Source organism: Camellia sinensis, chromosome 15 (assembly GCF_055761805.1).
Source record: "Camellia sinensis isolate YWXY chromosome 15, ASM5576180v1, whole genome shotgun sequence".
Taxonomy (NCBI): domain Eukaryota; kingdom Viridiplantae; phylum Streptophyta; class Magnoliopsida; order Ericales; family Theaceae; genus Camellia; species Camellia sinensis.
The window spans coordinates 130227719-130245807 of NC_138975.1; the positions used below are offsets into that span (position 1 = coordinate 130227719).

Below are 18089 nucleotides of genomic sequence, written 5' to 3' on the forward strand. Positions count from 1 at the left end.
CATTTTAATTAGTCCTAACCAATTACAAATACAAGTACTCTTATCATCTTCAAGTAAAATACATGAACCTCAATGCTTTTCCATGCCTTTCCATGTTGTCTTCCACTCATGCACCTAAAAGCTCTGTTTAAAAGAATGCCTGTATCACTTTTACTTCAAATTTTATTATACAAATACATAGCCTCAATTCTTTTTTTTCTTCCTTTTTCTTTTCTTGGTGACACATAGCCTCAATTCTTGCATATATATATATATATGTGTGTGTGTGTGTGTGTGTTTCTAATGGGGCTATACTTGACACTCAATCTCAATGGCAACAACAACAATAACCACACCAACTTTGCCTGATCAACAACTGCCTCAACAAGTGGTGCCAAATCCTATAGTTGCGGCGAATTCCAACAGTTCTTGGCACTCTTCTGGATCAATTGGACCTTTCTTTGCAGTTATTTCTGTTTTAGCAGTTCTTGCAATCATTTCATGTGTGTTGGGTAGGATTTGCACTGCTCAAGGCGTGACACCGTTGGAAAGTGTTAAGCATAGAGGCTGGTTTGGGTGGTTGAAGGGCAGATGTAGGTGGTGCATGGGTGGTGGTGATGTTGAAGTTGGAGTCAAGATGGATAAAACAAGCAATGATGCAAAGGCTCAAGATGGTGTTTAACATCCTACTCAAATCTTTGGTTTTTCTGGTTTTATTATGGAAGCTGAATTAGCTTTGGCATGGACCTTTGTCACTTCAATAGGATCCATATAAATGTTCAAATTTGGTGCTTATTGCCTTTTTGTATGTTTAAATAGTTTCTTGATTGTAAGTATTTGTGGGTGGCTTTTCCAATGATAAAATTTGTCATTAATGTTTCTACAGAATTCGTGTATAAAAACAATCTCGTCAAAATCTCTAAAAAAATAAAAAAAAAAATTTAAATACTCGAACACACCTATAAATCTTACTCACCCTCAACTATATTTTTACAGATGTCTTATGTAAAAAAATTAAGGATAAAAAATGGTAACATGCCAGCTTAATTTTTAGAATAAATTATTAATAGGTTTTAATAGTTAAACTTAATTGCCATCAAGTTCTATTGAAAATAAATTCTAATAAAATCGTCGTTAGAAATAATTTTTTATGACGATTTTTTTCATGTCACTAAAAATTGATAATTAGTGACTTTTTTTTACCATAATTTTTATAAATTATCGCTAAAACTTACAATTAATGACTTTTTTTATGACAAATTTTCTAAACTGTCGTTGAAAGTTAAAAATTAGTGTCGTTTTTTGTAACAATTTTTTTAAAATATCGCCAAAATGTATAATTAGTGATATTTTTTGTAACAATTTTTTAATTATCGCTGAAAATTAATAATTAGTGACTTTTTTTTAATAGTGTTTGATAAAAAATGTCATTAATTATCATAAGACTTATTAGATGATAAGTCCACCTATTAAGATCTACACGCAAGTATCTCTAATTTTTACTAGTTCTGGCAGAGCGATGGTCCAACAACTAAACGATGAAAGTGGCACTTAAAATTGGTAACAGTGTGTGTCCAAATTAAAAATTCAGCTCAATAGAATTTTATACAATAAATATTCTAAATTACAAACTTAATTTATATTTATATATCAATACATCATTATTTAATTACCTACATTTATTTAGGAAAACAAGACTTGGTTACATTTCATACAATTGCTTTATCTCCCTCTTGTTTTCCATCATCAACCCCCAAAAGTTCAAAAATCGATACTCATCTCCTACTCCCAGATGCCTTCAATTTTAAACTCACAGCACAAAAGCACAACAAAACACACTAGCTCATCCTCTTGATAGCCGTTGGATTAACAACTTGATGTGTTTGTATGACAAAAATAGCAATAAAATAATGATAGAAATGACACAACAGAGGACCCAAACCCCCTTATATAATGGAAGCATTAAATACCCAAAAAAATGTTGCATTAAATAAAATTAGTAAAAATTTATTTGATTTGCAACGAGTTTTAAGCTAGTACGCTTACAAGATGGAATTGCTTTGCCACATTGATGATCATATCGTTCATTTTATAATATTTTATAAGAAAATTATTCACATAAAAACAGATTAATTAGATAATTATAACATATAATCAAATCATATTTATTGATACAAAATAATGAACAATAAATATGATTTGTATTCATTATTTTAAGTACAAATGTGATTTAATCATATGATTATAATTATTTAGTCAATTTAATTTTGGGTAAACTACACTTTGCCTTCCTTAAGTTTGAACACTTACTCTTTAAGTTTTTTTTTTTTTTTTTTTCCACTTTAAAATATTAAGTTTTCTTTAGCCAAAGTGAGAAAACTTAAGAGGGCAAAAGTGAAATTTACTCTTTAGTTTTTTTAATATAAATAATTTACCTCAAAAATTTTATAAAAGAAATAATTTAGATAATCGAGAATCTTGTGATAAGCTCACCAAAGCAAAATAGCATAATCCAGGACCTTCCTTATCTCCATTATACAATTGCAATGATAAATTTCTATTACAAATCTAATAACTAAAAATTTAAAATTTAAATTTACTATTATTTTAAAGAATAATGCTTGGGACCTCCTTTTTGGGGGTCACCCCCTCACCCCCTTTGCCATGTGGCAGGGGATGATTGGAGGAACAGGAAAAAAAAGAAAAAGAAAAAGAAAAGGTAACCAATGAGAGAGAGAGGGGGTCAAAGGGGGTGGGGGAAAAGGAGGATGAATCATTACTCTATTTTAAATTAATAAAAAATCATTTATATAACCGTTTGATGATATAACGGTCTTCGTCCGTTCCAACCATACAATAGGAGGATCACAACCCCATAATGCAAGAAGGCATACACAATTTCAAGGTTCATTAAAATGCAAGATTCAAGGAATCTTATTCATACCCAAAAAAAAATATAAAATTATTTAGTAACTTTGGAATATAGATACGTAACAATTCATAATATTATAATTAGTGAAAGATGTGAATATGTGAGATATTGTGATGAGTGATTAAAGAACTTGAAAAATCATAATAAATTATAATTAATTAAAAAATCCAGAGACGTGATATTCTAAAATATTTATAATTTCCCTATATTAACAACCATATTACATTTACACCTAACAAAACAAAACGAAAACAAATGCAAATGCAACCTCTCACTTGTAACAAACCACCCAAGCCCACCTCATGATTTCCCTCCCAAAATACAACCACCAAAACCTCCTCCTTCTCCTCCCCACCACCACCACCAACCCCACCACCCTCCTCCTCCTCCTCCTCCTTTGTGATCATCTCCATCCCACCACCACCACCACCATTATCATGTCCGTAGTCTTCGAAGTCAACCAACTCGACCAACTCAGAGACATATTCTCTCGCTTCGACATGGACTCCGATGGCAGCCTCACCCTCCTCGAGCTCGCCGCCCTCCTCCGCTCCCTCGGCATCAAGCCCTCCGGCGACCAAATCCACGTCCTCTTAGCCAACATGGACGCCAATGGCAATGGCACCGTCGAGTTCGACGAACTCGTCAATGCCATCACACCTCACATGACAGAAGACCTCCTCATCAACCAAGGGCAGCTTCTAGAAGTTTTCAAATCGTTCGATCGAGACGGCAACGGCTATATCACCCTAGCCGAGCTCGCCGGATCGATGGCGAAAATGGGTCAGCCATTGACTTATAAAGAGCTTACAGAGATGGTCAAAGAGGCTGATACAGATGGAGATGGTGTCATTAGCTTTAATGAATTTGCTTCCATCATGGCTAAGTCGGCCGCCGATATTTTCGGCTTCCCCGTGTCATAGCTGCCGCCCGAGGTTTGATTCGTTTATTTATTATATATTTATATACATACATATATCATGATTTTAAATAATGATATTAAAATACGTATTAATATCAGTAATACAGTCGTGTATCGACTGAGTCTTGGTATATATATGTATATGTTTTTTATAGGACTAATTGTTAGATGCTGTGATTGAATTGTAAATTAACATGCCATTAGGATTTAAATGTATATGACTAAGGATTTTGGGTTTTTTAGGTTATTTTTATGTTGTTGTTACATATTGGATTATGTGAGAAAATTTCTATTTATTTAGGCATATTTGTGTTCTACTTGATTACGTTTGTTATTGGTTTGTTGTTGTGCTCAGGGAAAATGTTTTATTAAATTGATTTGAAAAGGACTTGTAATAACTTGTTTTTCAGAAACATTTTACTTGTGTTTTATGTTTTTTACTTTCATTTTTGTAGCGAGGGATAGAGACAATGATTTGTATACAGAACATGTCTGTGTTTTTCATGAAGTTCTGTTATGTATTAGAATTTGTATGTTTTTGGAAACAAAAACAATGAAAACATAAAAAAAAAACACGCATCATTTTCATATTTCTGAAATTGGTTGGGTGGTTTCTATCTCTTGTTATTTGTAGTGCTTATTATGCTTTTTCTTTTTTTCCTTTTTTTCTGTACCTATTTTATGTTTTATTCAAAACAATGCGCAATCAAAACACATTATGTGTTTTCAGAAATTGTCAATGTTTCCAAAAGCATGTTTCAGAAAACTTAAAACGGAATAAGTCCGATAATGTTGCTTAAAACAGAGATTTTCTTTTTGTTGTATTGAGAGCCATGTAACCGTGAAATTAGATTTTAAGTTGAGGCAATATCAATCTATTTCTATGGTACCGATAAATATTTTGATATTTATATCCAAAGAAAAATGCTATACAAAATAATAAATTTTAATACTCTGTAATGATTCGTTAAAACAATATAAGGATGATATTGAAATCTCGAGCAAGATTTGTGAAATAAAACACTGGGAGAGCGCTTTTTGCTCTAATTCTCAGGTTCCTTGTCGATTCTTCCCCTCCCCTTGTTCCTTTTCTCTTTGGCATTGCACTTGGAATGCAAAGAATCCTAATAATTAAAACTATTTTTTTTTAAAAAAAATTTGTATTTTCTGTTGCCAAATGAAGCATAATTAACCCATCTAACATTCCTTTATGTGATTCTCAATAAATTTTTTAAAAAATTCATTAATGTTATCTTTGCATTAAAGAGACAAAATTCAAAACTATGCTGGAATTTATTTTTGTACCACAATGAAGTTTCACAAAATTAATGATAAAATATTTATTTATCAGAAAAATAAAATAAAAGACTACAAAGCTACCAAAACATTAAAATACTAGTTTTGGAGCTTCCTCTGCCTTCTCAACAACGCACAAAACAGAACATCCTTGTACTAACTCCCCAACAATGATCAATTGTAAGACTCATGTGACTACACAAAAGTCACTTGTAACTATTGTTGTCGTTGCAATTGTGTCAAAAAGTACCATCTATTTCTCACAACAACAATTTTGTCAAGATCTCATCCCTTCGGAACTTTGTTTTGAAAGACTTGATTTTGCTTCAAAACGTGCCGTATAACCGACAGTCGTGGGCGACAACGATCTTTGTCTGACCATATGGCAGTATTCGGGGTCTTCAGATTGGCCATTGATGCACATCCATTGGATCATCTGGTGATACATTGGGAAAAACTGCATTTGAACAGTCGAGTAAGCGACTGAGGGGATGAGAGTCGAGACAAGCACGAAGAGCGTCGTGATCCAAAACAATGGGGATGGTGCACATGCTTCAATGAAAACCATGAAGGCGGTTGTTGATATTGTGGGAGACATAGCCCCATATCCCAAGAGGAACAAGTACCAAAAGACAATGCTACCCCAAATGAAGAGGTGTTGTACGTATGTGAAGTAATTGATGGAGAGCGCCATTTGGCAGTTCACAACCAATACGACACACGTGTACATGGTTGTGCCGAGGATTTCTAGACTGACAACTTCCCCGCCTTTACGGAAAGCTTGATCCTCGATAGAATAAATGCAGAAAAAGAAGATGCACGTGGCACTGAACACACCGTTTAATGCCCAACTGAAGATTCGCAACCAGCTAAATAGCACATTTTGTATGCCTTCTTGGTACAAAGCTGGGAACTGCATGTTATGTAACGGTTGTTAATTGTCATCGTGAAATTGATTGATCGTTTGTCTAGAATCTCGTTCAGTTGAAATAAGAAAGGGAAGGTTTTGGAAATTGGAACTTGCCTTGAGACAGCACTGTGCAGATATGTCCTGATCAAACACTCCGAGGGCAATCACAGGAAGTGATGTGAAGAAGACATTATAAAAGGAAAGATACCAATCGTTATACGGAGCTTGGCCAGAGAACGAGGCATATACCTCGAAGAAGAAAAGAGTGAAACCAAATGCAATGTTCTTGTAGAAAAAGTAGCATATCTGCAAAATAACAAAGAGAACACGTTATCATCGGCTTTTCTATGGGCTAGTTCTTAAAGTTGTGTTCATAAGTTGGCAAAAGAAACTAGTCAAAATTTTCAACAAATTGTTTTTACAAATTTCAAACTAAAATACTCATTATTCATCTCAAAAGGCTTCAAGATTTTATATCTTCATTTGTATCCGTATTAAAATTAGTCCGTTTTGGATGGACGTAGATTTGAAATGCATGGGTTTGACTTCAATTATACAAGGAGAATAACTTACATTTAGAATTGGTAGTTTACATTTGAATTTCAAGATTGAATTAAATAGTTTCATCATGATGGATTTGAAATAACTATACAAAAGTTTTTATATTTGAAATCATGTCAAGGATTCTCTTCTAGCTACAAAGATCAGACTAAAATACATATCTTTTATCACAACTAATCTTTACTATAATTTTTCTCCCCACGTGTAATAGCTAACTCTACAATAATTTTAATCTCAAATCCCTTGATTTGAAATCCACAACCATCCAAACCGACCCTAAAATTGTAATTTAAAATGTTCACTCATGGCCACTGCTGTTTCTAGGTGATGAATTGAGTGCAGAAAATAAAAGCTTACCATTGACGAAATCCTTCTGTAACACCAATGTCCATGCACAAGTAATAAACGCTCAAGAAAGCGGAATTGTGCAATTGCAATGTCGCTTGACATGACTGCCTTTTTTGGGGAATGGAAAAGGAGAGATTAGAAGTAGCATAATGAAATAGTTTCAAGATACACGTACACCTCATTGATAATGAAATAATAAACCATTCAATCTTCATCCATGTGATAAGCGTATTTACCTGCATTCCTTCAAAGCCACTGATACCAACTCCGATATCCGCTTCTTGAAGCATTCCAACATCATTTGCCCCATCACCAACTGCTAGTGTTGTCTTACCAGTTCTAACTTTAACCAATCTTGTAACCTTCAATATATATACATATATATCGAAATACATTACTTTGAATATTCTTATGTACACGACAAAAAGTAAAAGGATTTCTGGAAGCTTGTTCTATTTTTTATTTTTTCTCTGGATGAGTAATTTTAAGAAACAAGTTTGTGTTCAGTAAGATATCACAAAATGTGCTTTCTTCATAAACGATGCTTATGAAAAGACGAAATGAAATCCAAGCATGCTTGACTGCTTTTCTCTTGAGCATGGGCTTTTATTTACAAAGTTCAAGAAAAGGGCTTCTTTTTTTTGATTGATTAAATTTTCTTTCGGCACTTGATTGGCATGAATTTGTTGTACAAAAGACAACACTAAACAGCACTTAAACTCGTATTTATTAGAGAAAATAACCATTATTCGTGTCCATTCAAAATAAAATCCAGGCCTAAAATAGAGAACAACAAAGAAACAAGCAAGAAGACATTGGCCTTGTTTGGTTTAACTCTCAAAACATAATTTTTGAAAAAAATTTCCAAAATTTTGTTGTCACTTTATCTCTCCTACACATCAATCAATCACTTTTTCTCTCACACACATCTACTCAACTACAACAAAATATCAAAAATCTCAAATTGCCAAACTCCAAAACTATTTCCAAAATATACAACCAAACAAACCAAAAAAATTTCTAAACTCTTTTTTCAAAAAAAAAATTCAAAATTTATCTCTCAAAACCAAACCAAACACACCCATTATCTTTATTATTTCATAAATATCATGATTTGTGAGTGCTAAATTATATTCTTATTATGAATAAAAATAGAAAACGACAAAGGAACAAGGTACAATAAATTTATCTTTTCTACTTTAGCATAAAAAATTAACTCACGAGTGCTTTCTGTTTTGGTGACGAACGACAGCAAATAACAGATGCACAGCCAATGGCAAGATCCATAAACAAGTCCTTCACATCATCGTCGAGAGCATAAGTGAGTGACTTCCCATCAATAATTAGAGCCAATGCATCATAGCTTTCACTTGATGCAGTAAGCAGTTCCTTCCCCTCTATTATCTGATTGAGTACACTCGCTTTTGATGCCTAAAGAATCAACCAATGCCCATCAAACTTCCAAGTTAAACCTTAAATATGTTTGTCAAACTATTACAATTTACCATGTTTGGAGGAACTGTAGGTATATATGGCTAGCTAATAGCTATTTATATGTTTCCAAATGCCAACACTGACAACCTCGACTTTCCTATAATGACTATAAAATCAAACATATAATATGACATGAATCTTTAGATTGGGGGACTAATGGACACGCATATTTTATGCAATATATAATATACTATGAGATTGTTTGTTTAGCATATTTTATGATATTGGTTGTTTAGCACATTTGCCCTGATCATTGATATTGGTAGTTTAGCATATATGCCATGATCTTTGCATTCATTTGTTGGTCATAAATTTGTCATGATGTTACCAGTTAGGAAAGTGTAAGAAAAACTGATGTATTATTGATTTATGTATATTGTTGTGTGATTGATATTACAAGGATTCCTATTATATAGAAGAGGATTTGGGTAGTAGGTGAGGAGTAGGTGAGGGTAAATTGGTGGTAGGTGTAGTAGGTGTGGTAGTAGGTGGTGGTAGGTGTAGGTAAATTTTAACAGCCCCCCGCAAACTCAAGGAGGATAGAAACTAACCAACTTGAGTTTGGAGAGAGGAACAAAACAAGAAAATACATAAAAATAAAAGAGGATAGGAGACACTGTATGGTCGTGTCAGACCATTGGTGAAGACACTGGATGGTGGTGTCATAACGTTGTAGAGGACACTGTATGGTGGTGTCATAACGTTGTAGAGGACACTGTATGGGGGTGTCATAACGTTGTAGAGGACACTGTATGGTGGTGTCATAACGGTGTAGAGGACACTGGATGGCGGTGTCAGACCGATATAGAAGACAGTTTATGGGGTCATGTCGGACCGTTGTAGCAGACAATGTGGTGACAGTTGTTGTGACAGTTTACAGAGTCTTGCTGGACCCTTGTAGAAACTAACCGGAATCAATGTCGGGACAGTTTACAGAGTCTTGTCGGACCCATGAAGGAGCTAACCGGAATCAATGTCGGGACAGTTTACAGAGTCTTGTCGGACCCATAAAGGAGCTAACCGGAATCAATGTCGGGACAGTTTATGGGGTCATGTCGGACCGTTGTAAAAGTTGCACCCTCAAAAGGTGTGCCCAATTTTGTCAAAAGGCGTGCCATCAAAAGGCGTGCCCATTTTATCAAAAGGTGTACCGGACATGATGGCGAGGCGCGTGACTTGGCTTGCGCGCCCAGGTTGTCGTCTAGCGCCGAGCGGCGCATGATACGCGTGGCTGCCTTGGCTATATAACCAAGACGAAGGCAGAGGCTGAGGCAGAGAAAAACTGGGAGAAACCTCTGAAAAAATCCTTCGTGTTGCTGAGAAAGAGAGTTCCTTGTGCTGAGAGAGATAGTCTGTAACACTTTGTTGCCCAGAAAATGGCCTCGTCTTCCCGTGGACTGCTCACCCTCTTTCCCGACCTCAACGAGTCAACAAGAGAGAGAACTGGAGCGGTGGCACTGGAACCTCAACCGAGTGCCCCGGAGTTTGCTCCGTTGAACTTTCCGATGCGGTCGGTGGAGCAAAAAATGGCAGTGCAAACGGATGTGGAGGCTAATCAGTATACTTTGAAGGCATGTGTGGAGTCCATGACGGCGGTCACAAACTTGTCGCACCGGCTGCAGAGTAGGACAAATGAGGTGCAGCAATTAAACGCTCAGCTGGCTCTGCTCCAACGCATGTATAAGGATGCGCGAGCAGAGATAAGCGTGCTAAGGGCAGAAAACAAGGAGCTGAAGCGGAAGGCCACCGTGATGTTTCGATTTGGAGGTCCACCATATGCTGCAGTGGAGGAGCAGGGAGGAGGCAACTTGCTTGGTGGTCTAGGAAGCACGGAGGCAACTCCGGCAAGGGCCGCCCAGGACGGAGGCAAAAAGAAGAGACCGGCGGCAGAGTAGAGAAGAAAAATCCCACTGTGGGTGTGGTTGTTTTGTTGTGGTTTGTTTGTTTGTTTTGTATTTTTTTTTTTTTTTTTTTTTTTTGTGTAAAATTCTGATCGGGGTGGATCCTCGGCATGAAGAAATGACAAGTGTGTGGAATGTTTTGTTTTGTTTTTTTTTTTTTTTTTTTTTTTTGTGTTGGTGTTTTGTTGAATAATAAAAAGAAAATAAAATAAAAAATAGATAAAAAATATATATATATATTTGGATGGGCTATTTGAGAAAGATCGGTGTGAGGTGGATGAGTGCCTATGTATGCAGGTGTGTGGCTGCCGTGTGTGTTTGGATGTGGATCTGTGTCTTCATGGGTGTGCATGTGGGTGTCTGCCGTGTGTGTGTGGATATGTGTTAATCAGCAAGAGTTTAATTTATTTTTATTTTATTTTTTTTTTTGATAAAATAAAATAAAGAAAAGTAAAGTGGGTTTTATATATATATATATATACACTGAGAGAGTGGGGAACAAGGGGAATAATGAATATGATAAAAGTGGGTCTAGTGGAGAGAAAGGGACCAGAGAGACAGACAGAGAACTCGAGGTGGTGGAAAAGTATGGTTAGAGAGAGAGAATGAAATGTAGGGCCGCTTCAGATCTGTGATCTGTGATCTCCACTGCTTCAGAATGTTACTCTCACCAAACTCTTTACTATGGCCATCCCAATTGCGAGAAAGCACGCAGCAGCATCAAAAGGTGCTACAGGCCCAAGATTCAAGCTATCAACTAGCAGGTTTCCGAACAACCCAGTGACAATAGCAACTAGACCATTGCCAAGAAATATTGCCTTTGAGAATATTAGCGACAACCATTGTTGATCAAACCCTCTCTCAAAGTGTTCTGCCACAAGCCAAGAACCCACAAGCACTTGGTGTCCAGAAGAGTATTTCAGGGACACCAAACTCTTGAGCAGCTTTGAGAGTGAAGCTCATGCACCCATCGGAGACGATACACGTCACCGGCGGCACATCCGATGATGACGATGACGTGTCATTGAACTTGGAGAGTAAATTGCGGAAAGGAACAATGCAATTTTTGGAGGTAGATTAGGAGAGAGAAGGGATGTCTTGGGTGGAGTCGGCTTCTGAAGGAGGGAGGCCATCGGGGATGGTTTCGAACTGGAAGTCCGGCAACCCGTGGACCGCGTTGGTACCTCTGGACCTGAGTAAACGTTCGTGACTGTATTCGGTGTTGACAAAGGTTATGTGAAAGCCTCTGTAGTGGAGTAGCTTTGCCAGTTTTAGCATTGGGTTCACATGGCCTTGTGCTGGTGTAAACATAAGTGGAATAAATGGTGAAGTGATGCCTAGCCAGTGGGAGTTTCAAAGTGTTGTTGAAGAATCTGCCATTGAAGAAGAAATTAAGGAAATTTGGGTTTGTCCGGCGGGCGGCCAAGGCGAGGTTGCCGCCCGCCGGTGAAGCGGAATTACTAAGTTGTTAACTTTGCTCTGATACCATGTAAGAAAAACTGATGTATTATTGATTTATGTATATTGTTGTGTGATTGATATTACAAGGATTCCTATTATATAGAAGAGGATTTGGGTAGTAGGTGAGGAGTAGGTGAGGGTAAATTGGTGGTAGGTGTAGTAGGTGTGGTAGTAGGTGGTGGTAGGTGTAGGTAAATTTTAACAGAAAGGAAACCAGACAAACAGGGGAACAAGGGAAAATAGAAAAATGAAAGAAATGTGGTAGAACATTTATTGAGTTCTACAAAAGAAAAGATACGTTAAGTATTATTTTCTATTCTTTTTTTCCACCTAAATGTCATCTAAACATTGTGAAGATCTTTTTGGCTAAAAGTTTTTTGAAAAAATGTTTATCATATGAAGAGATAACAAATCTAGAGCAGTACTAATGATTGATATCGCTCATTAGAAATAGATTTCCCAAAAAAATTGTAGAGGAGCTCCATTTGGTTTGAGATTAAATATTCCCACAATCAATTGATTCTAGTAATTCTGCTGTATAAATGCGTAGCAGCGTAGGCCATGTTTGTGTAATAAATACACAAGAACATTAGATTAGTAGCATATATGATGAGCCTATCCTAGTTAAAAGTTAAAGACTTAAAAGAATAATAAGAAGAAGAGCAACTACTGCATGTTAACCTCACGGATGGCAGACTCATTCCCAGCTTTCTCCAGCGCTTTAAACCCTGGTGCCTCCGAGTTTACTATTATTTGTTTCATTCCTTCTCTAAGTAAACTACAGGAAAAACTGCAAAATTGAACTTAAAAGTCAGAAATGTTGGTTTTAGACTTGAAGTCTAACTGATGTGGAAAGTCATATCTACCGATCATACCCAATATTAATCGCAGTCTCCATCTTATCTCCTGTCAAAACCCATATTTTTATTCCAGCTTGTGCAAGCTTGTCAATGCATTCAGGAACCTATTCCAAAGGACCCAAAATAAATCACTCATAATGATGATGATAATAATAAATAATATGAAATTAAACATGAATCAATAAAACCAATACCCAATATCATAAAAAAAAAATTGTGGATGTTTATATATAATACTCAAGACGAATTTGTGAGGCAGCATGAAATTGATTGTGTTGGAATTCAAAATAAAAGTTATTTTGAATTTTCCATCCAAATTTTCCGACGAAACTGTATTTTTACTTCTTCCCCAAAAAATTAAATAAATAAAAGATTCCATACTATGCTCTAGAAGGCTATAATAAAATTTATTGACTTTAGTTCAAATGTTGTATTCAAGCACCTTCTTTGTTTAATTTCGTAAAACATACCCCGTGTTGCAGTTTGTCTTCAACAGCTGTAGCACCAAGAAGAATCAGATCTTTCTCAATCTTCTCCGCAACTGTCTCAATTATTTCTTCACGATCTGCACTGACTAAATTCTTGGCTTCCGTATATGCCTCGTTGAATTCATTGTATTCATCCTCATCAAGTTCACGATACGCAAGTACCAAAGTCCTCAAACCAGCATCAGCATACTCATTAATGTGCTCCTTAGTCTGCTCTTCAAATTCCCCTCCATTCTTTGCAAGTCTTTCAAATATGACGCTATTTGTGAAAACAAATACAGATACCATGTTAAAGTAAAATGAAATTGGGATTAACTACCTTACATAGGTACCAAATTTATAACATCCTAAACTAAATTTCATTAACCTAATGGGATTTAAATTGGTTGTTCATTTTACAAACCTGTCAGCGCCTTTACAAAGTAGAAGTAGCTTTCCTTCATAATCTCTTATGATTACAGACATCCGCTTTCTTGAGCTACTGAACTCCAAGATATTCAAAAGTTTATACAACCTGCAAAAGTGCAAGAGAATGTTCTCTGAACACATTCAACACCAATAACTTGTGACTAAGAAGCAAGGACATAGATACAGACATGCAACGGACACACCGATATGACAATTTTTAAAAAATGCAGTGCAGGACACGACACGACACAACACATGAGAGATAAGCCCAAAATATAGGGCTTTATATGTTTATTATGTTTCATTCGAATTTAATAAAAATATACAACATAACATGAGTTTCTAAAGTTTAGAAGATGATGAATTAATCAGTATAAATCTAAATTATTTTTCTTTTATCATTAAATTCTAAGATTTATCCTAAACCTTAAAAAAAAATAAATAAATAAAAATTTAAATAAAAAATAATAAGACATGTTTGGACTGTGTGTTCGGCATGTGTCCTGAAGTGTCTATATCTGACACGAGCCACACGGACACGTCATCTTCTTAAAAGTATCTGTGCTTCTTAGACTTATAACACTACCTTGAAGAGAACAGATCACAAAAAACTCAATGAACTGACCTTTCAACCTTCCTTCCAGATATGGGATCTATCTCATGCAGTGAAATGCTTGTTTGAGACCTCTCAAAAAATTCAAAGCCAAGTTCTCTTGCGGCAATCACAAAAGCTGCCTCGTCTGGTGATTCGGCCTCGTATGAAATTCTACCCGTTTCTTCATCAACTTCAGGTATAGCAGTATGGCAGACAGCCAATAACCTGAAGAACTTCTGGATCACATCTGATCGAGGCTCATTAACCCAATTCCCATTCATAATCCTTTCATCCACAAAATTAAACCCTTTAACGGACGGCTCTGATTCAAGAAAGCCTTCAACGGGGACCCCTTCTTCTGTCACTTCCTGAGCTAAAGGTGATCCTTTTGTCTGAGCCAAAGCCCTCTCAACTTCTGTAACTCCACGTCCATAAGCCGTCCCCGCCACTGAACACTTGATAAATTCCATTGAATTGCAAGTCAAAGTTCCGGTCTTATCAGAAAGTATTGTGTCAACTTGTCCAAGTTCTTCATTTAAATTCGACGTACGCGCGCTTGCTGGCTTATCGCCTTCCTCGTAGTACATGTGCAAATCATGGTTGATGAAAACAGTCTGAAGAACTTTGACAATTTCAATTGAAACATATAATGAAATAGGGATCAAGTAACTATACAACATTAGGGCAGTCAAAAATTGCAAAATTGCTGCAATCACTGCTCGTTTTGGATCATAGTAAATTGTCGTGTCATCAGGTCTAAGGTACCATCTTGTCATCAAGCCATTTTGCAGGTCCTCCCTCGTTGCAATTCCAAAGAAAATTGATCCAATAAAAGACATCAGAACTAAAACAGAAAACAACAAGTAGACAAGTTTATCAGTTCTTTTCTCAATTCTGCTTCTCTTTGATGGGGGTGCTGTCGAATTTTGCATAACCTTCGTATCGTGACCTGTAAAGATAACAACTCCATATATGTAATCTGTGTTCTTTAGCTTTGAGCCTCTTAGCAGAAGCTGCTGAATTGTAAGAGGGAACTGTTGTTCTTCGATTTCCAAGCTCCCAACAAATGAATACAAATTTGCATTTGGGTCCTCACATCTAATGACAGCTTTGAAATTTTGGAACCTAGAGTCCTCATTTAAGGGTGAAGTTACTTCTAGTGCTTGTTTTAGTTTCAAATTGGTTTCTCCATCGAGGTTTGTGGTTTCAACGTAGCAAAGTGCTTCATCATAACTTGATGAAAGCAAGATAATATCTGCTGGAAAAAATTCATCCTTTTCCACCTTCACTACATCTCCTACTCTCAAGTTCATCCATTTAGTATGATCAAAAATGCCATCACCATGATGCACTTTAACAGTTCGATTGTTCACCTCGATATCCTGATATCATTGCAAAGACTAATTATAAGGGTAGATAATTACCAAAGAAATAGAGAAAAATGAATATCAGAAACAAATAGATGAAACAGAATAACTTGGACAAGGTTGTCTTCCAAGTTCAAGATTAGGCTCCTCTTTGTACCGAGAAAACAGCTTTGCATAATATATCTAATAAAAACTAACAATGCAAGAAGTTAATAAAAACAATTTTGATTCTTAAGGCAGTTCAAAGAAGCAATAAGTCTAACCCTTTCGCATCTTGAGACAGGAGGCTCTTAAAGAACACCCCCCAAGAAAAGCAAAAACAATGCACTTTCCAATAATTTCTTATTCATCATGAGTAATTGTGAATTATTACCAATATGCCAATCCAAAATATATTCACATTGTTTGAATGATATATACAACACTCAGGTGGCTGATCTGCATTGCAAATAACTACTGAAACAAATAATCTCCAACATCCACATAGTTTAAAAGCTACTCTGTTTTACTTCATTGATCAACCCCATCATGACCGTGCAAATATGTTGCTTCCTGGTATTAACATTTCTAGGAAGATTATTCCATTTAAGGACCCGTCTGAATAGGTCAAATTTGTACAAGTTTGGAAATCTACACATGTAGCATGCATAGGCTAGGACATATCATAGACAATGTGACAAATAACCAAGAAAGCAACATCTAAAAAAACCATTGATACAAAAGTCTGATGAAATATTAGAACAGAAAATTATGTTACCTGCATTTTCCTCCTCCAGTCTTCAAGGAGCTCTTTGCCCATTGTCACTCCAACCACAAGAACAAAAGGAAGTACAGTACTGACTGCAGAGTAAGGAGAGAAAGGCGTGAAGGACAGAATCGCACAGATGAGGAAATACACGTTTGCGACGCGCCTGAATTGCTCGAACAAAGCTTTGGGAACAAATGTTGCAAAGGTGAACTTTGTAGTTCTGACATAATTGGTTCCATATTTGAGAGAAGTGGCTTCAAGGCATTCAGGGTCATTGCAAAAGACTACTCTCGAAAAGCCCGGACCTCCAATCTGTGAGTGCTCACCATTGAAAGATGGTTTCCCAAATGAAATAGAATGGATTTTGCTCAAATGCTGTTTTTTCCTTCTACCATCAGACATTCTCTGTAACTATCACCTTTACTTCCAAATGTTTTCAAAAAATAGAGCAAAACCCTTTAGAAGGGACTAAATTTACTTACCAAACAGAATATGATTTTGCTCTCCAAATCCCGCTTTAGAGAGAGTCTTGTGCATTGGCTTTGAAAAAACATTCAATAGCAACATTTTTCTAGAACCAGATTCTAAAACAATGGGAATTTTTCTGAAACAGTAAACATGTAAATCTCCAATGACCTAATTCCAAGAGACTCTACATGAACTAAACACAGATGATGTAAAATTTCAAAATAGAGAGGGGAAAATCTCAAGAAAAAAACCTTGAAGATTTTCAATGTTTTGAAAACAGTATTAATATAGCTCAAGACAACAGTCAAAGTCAGAATGTATATGCCCCTAAATATGTGGTGTGTAGTGTATATATGTGTTTAGCAAAGAAGAAAGTAGCTCAACCCAATTCATCAATCAGAAAGTTCAAATTATGATAATTTGCTAATGTAGTTAGAGTGAATAGGTCTAATAAGCCTTAGACAAAATATCTTGCCCATAGACCCTTGACTAGTAGTTAGAGACCAACAAGCTGAGACTGTTGACATGGGTTTCAAATCTAACCCCCCCAAAATTCAACTACTTCAGAAGCACAAAACAAATAAAAGTATTTTGAGGATGGAAAATTACAAACCACTGACCTTTTCACTGTTTAAACTTGTAGAGTGTACAATGAAGAACAAGTAAAGAACAGAGTTAGAGACAGTTGAATACAAAGCAAGGGCAGCCCAATGCCTAACAAGTGGTTTTTTCATCTGGGTCTGCCTCGGATTGATCTTTTTTTATTTATTATTAAATTTTTCTCCTGTAAATGTGAATCTACGAAGAAGAACATACCCAGAAAAGTCTGATTCCATTAAATGGACATGTGTAATATGAGAGGTGTGTGTGCAAGCGACTGACAGTGAAGTTATTTGCTCAGTCTTCGTTTGGAAACAGCTAAAATAACTTCTTCTTTTTCTTTTTTTTTTTTCCGTTATTTTAGTTTAATTTGTTTAACCTCCTTTGAATTTTTTTTTTAACCTTTTTAAATTTTTGTAAAAAAAAAATATAATAATTATAATTTAAATATAATATTTTATCTTACTAATTTATGTGATCAATCTTGTCTTTTATATTTTTTTAAGTTAAAAATCCAAAACCAAACGTAGCTTCCGTACTGTGAATCTCCTAAATGCAAGAGCAAGGATCCTCTAGAGTGATTTTTCCCTAAAGTTTCCTAGAGTGTTACATTGTGTGGTTGAGATTTACTGACAAGTCACATCAATTTTTCTGATGTGACTTATCAGTAAATCTCAACCACACAATGTAACACTCTAGGAAACTTTAGGGAAATTTCACTCTAGAGGATCCTTGGTGTAAAGGCAATTGT

At 35.8% G+C, this 18089-nt stretch overlaps 2 protein-coding genes and 2 pseudogenes across 4 annotated transcripts; 2 read left to right on the plus strand and 2 right to left on the minus strand.

The window, feature by feature from the left end:
• The first annotated feature begins 310 nt into the window (after nucleotides 1–310).
• Nucleotides 311–661, plus strand: LOC145813289 (uncharacterized). Its single transcript, XM_082908578.1, has one exon. The coding sequence runs from the start codon at nucleotides 311–313 to the stop codon at nucleotides 659–661; it is 351 nt and encodes a 116-aa protein (XP_082764704.1).
• A 2463-nt stretch (nucleotides 662–3124) lies between these two features.
• LOC114305868 (putative calcium-binding protein CML15 pseudogene) lies at nucleotides 3125–4152 on the plus strand (annotated as a pseudogene). The gene has a single exon (XR_014356731.1). The product of XR_014356731.1 is annotated as a putative calcium-binding protein CML15 pseudogene (transcript).
• A 955-nt stretch (nucleotides 4153–5107) lies between these two features.
• LOC145813574 (phospholipid-transporting ATPase 10 pseudogene) lies at nucleotides 5108–6063 on the minus strand (annotated as a pseudogene). The gene has a single exon (XR_014356730.1). The product of XR_014356730.1 is annotated as a phospholipid-transporting ATPase 10 pseudogene (transcript).
• LOC114305869 (putative phospholipid-transporting ATPase 9) lies at nucleotides 6049–17602 on the minus strand. The gene is made up of 10 exons (XM_082909166.1): nucleotides 16280–17602; nucleotides 14186–15537; nucleotides 13556–13666; nucleotides 13135–13411; nucleotides 12680–12768; nucleotides 12486–12594; nucleotides 8170–8379; nucleotides 7185–7310; nucleotides 6958–7056; nucleotides 6049–6345 (listed from the first exon to the last, which is right to left on the minus strand). The coding sequence occupies exons 1-10, from the start codon at nucleotides 16670–16672 to the stop codon at nucleotides 6064–6066; spliced, it is 3048 nt and encodes a 1015-aa protein (XP_082765292.1). The 5' UTR covers nucleotides 16673–17602; the 3' UTR covers nucleotides 6049–6063.
• Nucleotides 17603–18089: the final 487 nt, after the last annotated feature.

Bases quoted from the DNA above. Each gene is read 5' to 3' on its own strand.
- LOC114305869 (XM_082909166.1), bottom strand. From the start codon at position 16,672: ATGTCTGATGGTAGAAGGAAAAAACAGCATTTGAGCAAAATCCATTCT. The intron at 15,538-16,279 runs GTAACATAATTT...CAATGATATCAG, and splicing joins ACTGGAGGAGGAAAATGCAG to GATATCGAGGTGAACAATCG. The intron at 8,380-12,485 runs GTTAACATGCAG...TTGATTCTTTAG, and splicing joins ATGAGTCTGCCATCCGTGAG to GCATCAAAAGCGAGTGTACT.
- LOC145813289 (XM_082908578.1), top strand. From the start codon at position 311: ATGGCAACAACAACAATAACCACACCAACTTTGCCTGATCAACAACTG.